This window comes from Merops nubicus, unplaced genomic scaffold (genome assembly GCF_000691845.1).
Source record: "Merops nubicus isolate BGI_N331 unplaced genomic scaffold, ASM69184v1 scaffold19418, whole genome shotgun sequence".
NCBI lineage: Eukaryota > Metazoa > Chordata > Aves > Coraciiformes > Meropidae > Merops > Merops nubicus.
Window position 1 is genome coordinate 17,601 of NW_008625387.1, and position 12,263 is coordinate 29,863.

Sequence of the window (12,263 nt, forward strand, 5' to 3'; positions counted from 1 at the left end):
TGAGTCTTTGTTTACCCTTTTTCAGTGTTATCACAGGGCTAGCGTTTTTCTAAACCCCTGGAGCATTCGCATGGTCAAAGGCTTGCAGCATTGAAACTACAGAGAGCTCTTCAGCCTTCTCTTAAAATTATTGAATGACAATTATCGTAATCTGTTGATTTATCGTTTATTTCAGGAGTTGTTTTTACATCTTTGAGACTCGGTGTCAGTGTGAAGCTTTTCATTCTCATCTGGTGATAGGACCATGATGTGGCTTTCACGCAAATACAGAACAGAAATACTTACTGAACAGCTCTGTCTTCCTGAATGACTGCTGACAATTCTGTTGTTTGACACTAGCAGCAGTCTAATACTCTTCTATGTAGGAATACTTAACCTCACTGGTCACAGAATTTTGTGTCCTCTTGCTTTCCTTACCTATTTCTACAGTTCCTGGCTTCTTCTGTATCGAGCATGTTTAACTGTTCTTCCCCCTTTCTAGTTGTTCCCTCTTATATTTTTAACCATGGGAAAAAAAGGAAAAAAATTATGGCATCCTGCAGCAGGCATTACTGCTGGTAAGAATGCAAAATCTTGAGGCTCTGTGGACAACACATCTCAAAGAACTGCAGTTACTATAGGGTAGGTAACTGTTCCTTGATGCATAATATGTGTTGTCGTAGCACTGGCTTAAATACTTTCATGATTCAAATCTTCAGATAGTTTAGAATAATGTGCAGAATTGCTTGGAAATACAGTATGTGGCGTTTCTTCAAAGAAAAATATCTATAGCTCTATTTTAAATAATTTTGCTGATACTTCTTAAATATTCACTACTGTGAGGCCCTGCTCTTAGACACATACATAACAGTTGTTTTCCTCAGAAACTTATAATCTGATTTAGACCTATTGAAACTAGATGACAGTTGTTCTTCTGACTTGAGATTCACAGGTATTTCAAGATGACAGTCTGTAGTCTTCTGTTGCCTTGTAAAATGTCCCAATAAACATAAAAATGTCCCAATTCACACTTAAGTTTTGGGGGGCAAATCAGAGTTAAAATCATTAACCTTTTTGAGTTATATGTCTGAGAGACTTGCAGAGCTGGCCAACTGGTAAGGAGAGATTAACTTGCAGTCATAGAATCATAGAATTGTTTGTTGGAGAAGACCTTTAAGATCATTGAGAATATTTAGATAGTTTAGTTCAGGAAGTTTAGTTTATCATAGAATCATAGCATGGTTGGACTTGGAAGGGATCTTAAAGATCATCTAATTCCAACCCTCCTGCCATGGTCAGGAAAGCCTTCAGATATGAGTGAACAAGGACAGTGTCTAAGAAATTTGCAGATCTTTATTAAAGCTTCCTCACATCGGAGATTAAGGTGAGATTAGTTAAGATACTGAGGGAATACAGGTTGTGCTGTAGAGAAAACAACAAAATTGACAAGAGAAGATGGAAAAGAGATGGGAATTCACATTTGTTTTCTTGGGAGGGGTGGGAAGGGGAGCATCTATTTGGAAAAAAAATTAATAGGCATGGCTGATTATAAGACATTGAAACTGCAGACAGTTGATTTGTGATGGTGTGAGGAAATTGGTGTGAAGGTATGTGCAGTGGTGCTGCAAATCTGTTTTCAGTTCGAACACTGTATTTCTGCTTTTCAGATCAGGAACTTGTAAAGCTTAGCTGAGTCAAAAAGCAGGGTGGATTTCAGCATCTAGGAGAAGCAGCTTAACTAGAAGTCTGCAGTTCTGAGACAGTTGCAGGTAATGCTGAGTGTGCCTTTGTGACATCCTGCAGAGGCAGATATGTCAAAAATTAAGTGGTGATAGAGTCCTCAAATGAAGCATTTTTGCACTGCATCCTCATCCCTTCTCAGTTCCTCCTTGTTTGTATGGCTATTGGGTAAACTAAGTTTTCTCATAGATGAAGAAAACAGTGTTTTCTTTGTTTTCTATTTCTTAGTTGAAATAGGTTAAGATAGAACGTGAAGCTTAACTGTTGAATTTATCTGACACATGGTGAAGCAGATTAATGACCTGGCTGTATCAATGGGCAGCCGTAATCTCTCCACCCTAGATTAATGTTGAAATGTACTGAGGAATAGTTTAAGTTGCATTTACATTTGCATAGTTTCATCCTATTAGTTTAGTTATTCTTCTCTGAAACACTTGAGACAACTCTCTTAGTTATTGTTTTTATTTGCCAAATACACTTAAACTTGCTCCATAATGCAGCCAGATCAAGGCTTTCTGTGATTATGAAATACTGGTTTTGGAACAGAATTGTACACCAAGATCCCAGTTTCTATCCATCAGAGGAAAGCAAAACCTAAAACAAACCTAGCTCACTAGATACCAAGAAGAACTTGAACAGAATATATGGTTTTCCAAATCTGCAGGCAGTTTGAAACAGTAGCTTTGTCTCTATTTACCGTTCATACTTGCCTAGTACTAGGTCTTGGTCTTAATTAAGAAGTAAGGGTATAGAGAAATTTGAAAGCATGGAAATAAAATAGTAGTAAAGAAAAGGTAACCTTCGTTTCGCCTGTGTTTGACTGGTAGAAAACAAAAGTTTTCTTTATATACATAAATTTATTTCTATATTTACAATTGTATAAATTACACATTCATTTCTGTATTTACAAAAGTAAAATATTTACCAATGTTTGCATCAACTTGTCATGACTTTAGGGGTTATGTAGGTGTTTGGGTTTTTTTTAGGCCATTTTTTTTTTTCAGAGTATGTGTAAAGCCTCAGGTTTTGTCATTTGAGACTGAATTGGAACGGAGCGCATCCAGGGGAACACCAAGGGAGAAATGTGGAGTTGATTCTATCTGTATGAATTTGCACATGAAGATACTGTTCTGTTGCATTGGAGAAGACTTGTCTTTTGCTCTTCTCCATGCCTTGTCCCTTCTATTCCTTCAATTTCTTACTGTTGTCTAAAGTGCAGTGGCACCCCTCCCCCCAAAAAGAAATAGTGATGGAATTTTCCCTCATCTCTGGCATTAATGTAAAACCTGCTTGTAGTGCAACAACCATACTGGTTCTGAGGTTCTTGTGAAGGCAATCAAATTCATTATGGGGTTTGATACTATCCACTATAGTACATTCTGGAGAGGCTAGATACACTTCATCTTTCGCTATTTCCTTTAATTTTGTTTTATTTGAAGTATAATCTACATAAGTATTAAAAACTTTTGTCTGAAAATCTGCAGTTCACCTTGTACTTTCATGTGTGCCTGGGGTAGAAGATGGTCCTGAAGAATAAATAAAGCAATAGCTACAGCTTCTGCCTTTGTCAAGATAACCAGGAAACTTTGCACAAAATTACACAAAAGTACTACTTTGACTACATTTCAGTTTTGCATTTTAAAAATAATACTATAAGTGTTTGTATGTCTATGGAAATTATTTTCTCCAGTATTTTCTGTCCCTCTTTTTTTTTTCGAATCGTTTTGCCATTTATGCCTCCATCATTCTGAAACTATTAGGAGCCTTTTTGCTGCTGCGATAGTGGTGGTGGTTGCGAGGTACTGGGAATAGAGAGATACTGATGAAAAAGTGGTAGGATCTCATGATGGAAGTTTGTGGAGTGGAACAAACATTGTATGAGTTGAAGGTGTGAAGTCCTGAATGCTGATGTGCAGTAATAGACATTCTGGACATGTTTCTATTGTTAGGTGTATCTGTTCTTAGAGTGTGTCTTCGGTGTGTCAGAATGACAGGAGAAATCATACGTTACATGGAATGCAACCTCAGCAGTGGAGCTGGGTCTTGGGACCACAGATCCATACCTTACTTTGATCCGTTCATCTTTGCTATGATATGTTGATATTTTTTTTGAAGTACGAGCATGCAGCACTAACTGGGTTCAGCTACTGACTTTATAAAATCCTCACTATGCACCAGTGTCTAATGTTAGTAAGATCATAATGAAATTATCTTCTTAATACAGTGTTTTATTTTAGTAACATTATTTTCATTCTTTAAATAAAACCAGAATTATTCAACATACATTTTGTGGAACATTTGATTGGTAAAATAATTTTGAGTATGGTGCGTAACATTTCCACTCCTAAAGAACTGCTTGGAGACTTGAGTTGGCCTGTGCTGGCAGCCTTACCACTTTGCTGTATTTAAATTGCTGTTATGTGCCCTGTTGTGTAAAACAGGCTTTTGTTTTTTTCTAAAGTTAGTATATTTCATAGTATCCAATTTGAAAGATCAGTCCTATAAAAACTCTTCCCATGTTGTATAGTGTTTTAGCCTTTGCTTCTGTAAAATGAATTTTATATCTAACATATATAGAAATAAAATTATTTCATGGGTAAGTCTCAGAAAATTACTTCATTTAGTAGGGAAGATAGTTTGGCTAACGCAGAAGACTAGAAGTCACCAGAGCTTTTCTCAGGTCTTCCTGGTAAAGATACTTGTTATGTTGCTGTCTGGATTTGTGAACTTCTTAAGGTAACGGTGGAGTTCAGTGTGCAGGTGACTTTGGACAAGCTTACCACAGTAGATCTGCTGGATGTTACCACATGTGTAGAGAGTCAGCAGTAGTGAGCGTGCTAGCTCCTGCATTCCCACAGCTCAGCACCTGCCATATTCATCCAAAATTAATTTGTAGCATTGACTTTTGCAGCCAGAACAGAGAGGCATTCTAGACTTCCCTGTTTCTGACCTGGAATTCTCTTCCTAATGCAGAGGTTTCCCAGAGAATGATTTTAACTTTAGTTGCATCAGTGATGTAGTTTACAGCACGGTCCTGCAAGTGGTGTTACATGTGCAAGCAAAAGGAAGGCCAACTATGGTGTTGGGAAACACTGGAGTGAGACTTTATTAGCACCAATCAAATTTTTGTGTGTAGCTACGTCCTTTGTCTCTAAATAGATGAATGCTGGAGATGATTTGGAAGGTAGACTGGGTAACTATTATTCTTCACATGTTTTATCGTTTTGTTTTGGGTTTTTTTTTTTTTTTTCAATCTCTACTGGGACAGGATGCTGTTTATGATCTGACCCAGCACAATTTATCTTGTATTTTATCATGCAGTTCTTGCAGCTTTGTCTTCATTGTAGACATGATGGCTGATGCACTGACTCCCAGAAAGAATTTTTAGTGGCCACAGTGCTCAGTTCAGATTTCAGGGTTTGAGTGGGGATTGAGTTAATCTACATGATCACTGAGTTTGTTCTGCAGAGAAAGCAGTCTCTTAAGTACATCCAGGAAGTCACACAGCTTTTAGTTTGAAGCTTCAACAAAAGGAAAACAAAAATAAAATTGACGGTCTGATTATTAGTTTGTGCTAGTGGTTGGTCCTTTTCACTGAAAGACTACAAAGTAAACTACTCTGGTGAACCAAAGAAGGGGCTGGGGTTCAGTTTTCTAAGATAATTTATAGAAACTTTTTTTAAAATATTAATTTACACACTTGCAGCTCATGGAGAATCCAGAATAGTGTCTGAGAGGAAAAATGTTCTTATTAAAATGTAAAATGTACTATAATGCTGCTGTTAGTTCCTGGGTTAGATTGAATGATTGTTTTGTAGGGAGAGAGGGTACACATACTTGCAAATGCCCACCCTGTGAGGGTAACTTAAGAGGCTTTTTTGCATCAGTGAAACTGCGAAGACCTATTTCAAAACAGTAAAGTGGTTTTTGTGCGGCTTATCTCTAATGCTGAATAACATTCTTTCCTAAATGTTTTCTTCTCTATGCATAGTGGAAAAGATGTAAATTTGAGGTGAGAAGGGGAAAATGGAAAAAAACATGCTTTTTCTTTGTTGTTTTTCTTGGTCTTTCTTAGGTCAAACCCTCTTATTTAATTTATTTCTCGTATTACTTTATATATCACTGTGCATACTGAAAACTTCAGAAGGTCATCAAGAAGGGCTGTTTCTACTTCATATCACTTTAATTGAGAAATCCTGTGCAAACATAAATGGCTACTCAGGACCATTTGAAGCATGTTTACTTTTTTTTTTTTTTCAACATCTGTCCAACCTCTTGTTCCACAGTTTTTCCCAAGTTTCAAGCAAGCAATATCCTCCTGGTGACACATTCCCTACCAAGAAGAGTTCAGACTTAAACTTCAGTACTTCATTATAGCTTGTCTTTAACTTTGAAATGTATAGTAAGATAAACTTTTAAAATACAGTGTAGGTTACAAGGTCACAGAAACAATGTCAGTATGCACTAAAGGATGTTGACTTTTGACTGACATAGTGCTCTCAGCAGTAAAAAGATTTGATCATTATGGTTTCCTTCTCTCTGTTTAATGGGCTGCTTATGGATCTGTGTTTGTTCTTTTCCTCAGATATTAGGATTAAAGAAGAGGAGCCTGATCCAGAAGAGTGGCAGCTCAGTGGTGATTCTACACTGAATACCAATGATCTAACACATTTGAGAGTACAGGTGGTAGATGAGGAAGGGGACCAACCACATCAAGAGGGAAAAAGACTGCGACGAGTAGCTTGCACATGCCCCAACTGCAAAGAAGGTGGTGGAAGGTACGTAATGTTCAGTATTGTATGGTGCGTATAATGATGAAAGCAAATAATGAGTGGGGAAAAATGGAGCCTTAGTTAACAGCAGTTATCTACAGTGAGAGGAAACCAGAGCCTTATGCAAAAGAGCTTACGCAATAAAAGACTGCCACCCTTATGTCTGGTTTTGCAGATGAATGGACAGATTATTCCATCCTCTCTGAGTTACTCCATTGAGATTAACTGGAAAAATCACCTAGTACAGATGAGGGAACATAGAATGTTGCCCTAAATAATAGGAAAATGAAATATTTTGGAACATGCACATCTGTGACTTGCTTCCTATCGTATGTCAAGGACTTGATTAAATCCTGTGTTCCTGCATTTCTGCACTGATTGAGCAATTTTTTCACCCGCAGTTTGAGTGCTTTAGAGTGTTGTAAAAATACAGTTATCCTAGTTTTCTTATTCATGTGTTTCCTAAGAAAAACAAGGTTTGTATAATAACTCTAAATACTAAATTTTGAGTTGGCTGATTGTTTTCAAAATTAGTGAAGATTTGGCTAACAAAGAGCTACTAAGTTCCAATTTGTGTAAAACTTCAGGGCTGGCTGGGAAGCCATGTTTTATTATTCAGCCTCTCATCAAAGTATTCTTCAGCTTCTTGTTGTTATAAAGTTTGTATTCTCTTGCAAGGCACTTAATTTTAACATCTTAATTATGGATGTCAGAGAGGAAGTGAGGATAATAGGCTGCCTTTTGCAAGTGAAAATACTTAGATATGTTTGTGCTTGATATAATTGTTCAGGGGCTTCTTTCCTCTACACTAAAATTTGTCCATTTTGATAATAGTTCCTTCTCTAAAATGAAAGTCTTTATTTATGTGAAAACTGTACTGTAAATTAAAGTTCTCTGTAAAGAAGCTGTCAGTGTCCTATGGCTCTGAGGTCTAATAGTACTGACTGAATATGGCTAGTGTTAAGTCTACTGTGGGTTTTTGCTGTGTATTCTAGATACCTTCTTTGCAAACACGGAGAAGTAATATCTTAGGTAGCCATGCTGAGCAAGTATTAAGTGTTTAAGATAGAAGCACTTTCACACATTTACATCACAAATGAAGCTAGCGATAATATCTGCAGTTAAGCTTATACCGTGTCTTTGTTCATCAGTTGCTTCTTGTTAAACTCCTATGTGTAGTTTACTGAAACCTGGCACTCACATTTCTTAAGTTCTTGATGAATCTTGGCTCTGCCATGGAGGTCTGCCCAAAGTACACCCTGGGCTGAGATTTGCATCAGAAAAATCTGAAAATGTGATTTGCACTGGTTGTATTCTTAGGAAACAGAGATTTCACATTTCATCTTCCTCGTGCTCTAGTCCAAGCTACAGTGGCTTTAATTTAGAGACAACTTTACTTTAAAGTCCTCTTCCTCTTAAGTGGAGTTGCTATAACACCAAATTTTAAAGTCAAGTCCAAGAGAGAATCTTTTGAGAGGTGGTTTTGATGAAATCTGCAGAAGGGTGTAGTCTGTCTGAAACTCACATATGGGAATTTGGGAAGGAGTTGAGATAAGAGCTTGGACAGAGTTCAGGAAGGTGAGAACCTGAAATCCATTGTAAGGGAAGGACTGGACACATCATCTGCACAAAGTCAGTAGGAAAAGTAGGACGGGAAGACAGGATGTGAGAAGAATTAGAATGGAATAGAAACAGGATAATGAAGGAGACAACTGTGGGGAAAGAGAGCCTACAGCTGCTAGAGGAACTTTCCCACTGGAATGCAGAATTCCTTCAGAGTCTAGCAAACAGGAGTAAGCCCACTTGGAGTATTTTCCTTCTCCCTCTTATAGATGTTGGTCATTTTCCATAGTTGCTACAGTTACTTGTGTTTCTCTAGTGCTGTAATTCAGAGTTTTGATTTGTCTTTTGACTCTGCCGATGACTTGTGGATTTTCAAATAATAGGTTATTTGCTTTTATAAATTTCTTCTTTCTTAAAATGATGTTAAGGTTGCAAAATTGAAAACTCGGAAATCAGCAAATGACAAAGTTAAGATATCCTGGGCAACTTTAATCCTGTGTGCATCTGCACTACCATTTAGTATCTAACTACATGACTACATACTGTTTTTTTCATCTGACCCCAGTGCCATTCAGTGGATGGGATGGATGATGCACAGGGAGTGAATCAGGGCTGTGTGATGATTGGTATCTGCTTCACTTGCGGCAGAAATTGGAAGGCATCTAGGGAATGACATACAGAACTGCAGCCACAGGGTTCTGAAGTTTTGGAGGTGTTTGCTTATCCACCCCACTTTTTCCACTGCAGAAGTACTGAGTTCATTCCTATAAAGAAGTTGATTGAGCTGAATTGTGAACATCTACAGCCTCTAAGAAAATACTTCCACTGTATTGAACTTAATACCTCAAGCTGGTGGGTGTTTGACGGTTTTGGCTTTAAGTTCTTTCTTCGTCATATTTGGGTGTATGAAATGATTGTACTAATTCAGGTTCACTACACAGGAGTGCTGCAAGATGATAAACTCATTAATGTTTATGAATGGCTTAGATACTGTCAGTGTTGTGAGTGCCCATGGGGAAAAAAAAAAAAAACAAGCTGGGGAAATGAGTAATTCTGTACTTAAGATAGTCCTTAAATAATATGTAACTAGTAAGACAAGAGAAGCAGAATCAATCGGTATGAAAAAGCTGAATAGCATTTCACTCAATGAATGCTATCCTTCCTATGCAATAAATGGAGTAGAAGAAGGTAATACATGGCTTCACATATGCAGACTTCTTCATAATTTCATCTTTTGTGTAGCTTCAGTTTTGGCAGTTCTCTTTTCTTTTTTTGGATGGAAAGGGGAGTGGAGAGGCTCTTTTTGGGTTTTGTTGGCTTTTTTTTTTTTTTTTTGACTCTAGATACAGAATTAGACTGCATGGCAGTCTTCAATAATTTGTATTTGTACCAGTCCTGTGAGGTAGGGAGCCACTATTATCTTTAATTTACTTGGCAAGGGTAAAGGTAGGAAAGGCAGAGGATGATGTATTAGACGTATAAATTAAAACCTTGGAGCCTCAAGCTTATATAGTAAATGGGGTATAAGCACGTGGAAGAAGAGGGATAGAGAGACATACCTCAAAGGATGACTCTGATCCCAAAGATCATGGTGTCTTAAGTTAAGTGGAACTAGTACTGCTTGGATCTGTAGAGGAGCAGTACTTCTGAGTACCACTTCAGGTACTCCTAAATTACAGATGCTTAAAATAACCATTAAGTGTATGTTTTACCCTTTAAATACTTGATGTTCCTCCTAGAAGCACTGCTCGATTGAGAATCCAGTTTCTCTGTGGAGGAATGTGTCTCTTGCTGGATCTGTTGCGTTCTGCATGGTTACTGAGAAACATGGTTTCCAATCTTAAGTATTGTATATATTAAGTACAATCTTTCTTAAATATTAATTGATTTGAAGAATCCAGTCAAGAAGTAGGCCTGAGTCATGTCCTTATACTCAGTGATGATGGTTATTGGCCAGTGCAGCAAGAAAAGGCCTCTCAGCATGACACATTAGGGTGCAGTGCCAGACTGTCACAGCTGCAAAGTGTCCAGATAGAATCTGGCTCGCCTCCAGTCAGCGTAGGGCACACGTGAAGCACACATGCAGATGCCTATACGAAGCTGTGTAGAATATACTTAGTTACTCATTCACCATAGTCTTGTGGGTTTTGTTCTGTGAATCCCTAAATTTCCCCTCACCTTGAACTTCAGAGGCTGCTAAGGAATTCTGTCACCAGTTAGGTGAGGTGCTCAGAATGACATGGCTGCGCCAGCTACGCTCAGGAAGCTGGCCATGAGTTGAACCTGCCGTTTCCTTCAGTCTAGGCTGAACGTGCAATTAAGCAACTTCAAATGATTAACTTAGGAATCTTAAAATTATTCTAAGGGAATTATGATGTGATTTCATGTCATTTGTGTCACGTTTATGCATGATATCGTGCAGAGTTAGAAAATATTTGTACTGATTGTTGTGGAGGGGAAGGCTATAATGTATTTGGAGAAGGCATGAGGATGAAATGCCAAATACAAAAAAAACCTTCTATATACAGAAATATATTGCCAAAGGCAGAAAAATATTTTGTTGTAATAAGCACAGGCCAAACACTTCTTAGGGTTACATGGAGTTGGACAGGCAATTAAAGACACAGGATAGAGGTGTTCTGTGGAGAATTCTTTTGGTTACCAAGACTGTTCAATGGAGAAGAGTCATGAGTGTTTGTCTGCCTTGCACTGCAATTGCTGGGTGCCTTGAGCCACCAAACAAGAGGACCTGAAGAAGAACTGTCTAGAACTGAATCATTAGATGAAGGTGAATGTAGGATCTGAGAGCTGGAACTAGTTGCAGTAGGGCAAAAGGAAGAATACAGAGAATTGTTTCCTTGGAGCCTGGGGAGCTGGCTGTTTTGGGCTGGTATATGAATGCGACTGGAACTGTTACAGGAACAGTGAGTTTTGTGGAATGGCCTAGCCTTCTACAGAGGCTGAGAAACTAGAAAAGAAGAAGGGCAATCTAAAGACGTTTTGTTAAATGCCTTTGAGATTGGCTGAATGTTAGAAACTTCTGAATATTGAGCCTTTGTGTAGGTGGCATAAGACAAAGTTAAATGCCTGGCATGACAGTTAATTTTGCTTTTTAATATTTGCTTGAGGGAAGGCCACGGAAGAGTGTGAACCTGGCAGTTTAGATATAGCAAAGGTTACTAAAAAAGGATGTTTCAGCTGAGGTAGGAGATGTAAAAAAGGCAATGTTTGTCCAAAGAAGTGACCTTCTTTAGGAACAGTTGAAAAACGAAAATTAAGTCAAGTTTAAGATCTGAAGTCAGATGTCAGAGAATATTTTGCATTAAACTTATAAGCAAGCTGCTTAAAACAAGCAGATGAACTTTCTGTGAAGTGAAGGATTTGAAGAGTGGCAACAAACACTCCAAAATTAGCTAGATAAGCAGAATCTTCCCTATCACCATATCCACAGGCTTATATGAGTCAACTGCTACCACACCAGGGTCAAAAGCCTTCTGGATTCTCTTAATTCTACTGATGTTGAATTTGTTCTGAAGTCAGAAACTACATTGTCATGACAAATAATTAGTATGTAAAAAGTGATAGCTTTTTCTTCACACAATGACTGATGAAGCACTACAAAGATTGCTTTATACTGAGTTTTCTTAGAAACATTTTCTAGGACTTAACTGGATTTTATCTCCTTACTTTTATGGACTGTCTGGAATGTTTTATGTGCTTAGGTTGGAATTCCATTTAGATGCTGTGAGTTTTTAGAGTGAGTTAATTCCTGTGTCTGCTCAGAAATGCTTGCTCCATAAAGTTTTGCCTTGAAACCTCATTAGATGTAAACCAGAATTGTTCTGAGTGTAGGTCTAATAGTTGCTTGGCAAATCCTTCAGCCGCTGGATGGTTAAGCAGAAGTTGAGCACCCAATTTAAGGAAAAATAACTGCCCCGGGGAAGCAGCTGAGAATTGTATAACCAGTCATGGAGGATGAAGTGCCCAAGACTGTGACTTCAGAATCCACTTAAACTGTTCTAAGTTAACACTGCTGATGAATAAGGTGGCCTGATGCTTGGCTGCCTTTTCCAATCTCCTCCCTTGTACCAGCATTTACCATTCATATAGCTGCGTTGTCAGCCTTATCTATTCCCTGGTGTGCCCCTTTCAGCAGCAGCAGCAAACACTTAAATTGGCTGAAATCAATCATAGTGCCCTGTGTTGGCC

The 12,263-nt window shown here is 38.1% G+C and overlaps 1 protein-coding gene across 1 annotated transcript in view; it reads left to right on the plus strand.

Annotated features, from left to right (window-relative positions):
• SP3 (Sp3 transcription factor) overlaps positions 1-12,263 on the plus strand; it is a 25,251-nt gene that overhangs the window by 7,939 nt on the left and 5,049 nt on the right. The window contains exon 2 of the mRNA XM_008945668.1: positions 6,305-6,497. Coding sequence (XP_008943916.1) covers positions 6,305-6,497 — 193 coding nt within the window. The remainder of the gene's footprint in view (positions 1-6,304; positions 6,498-12,263) is intronic.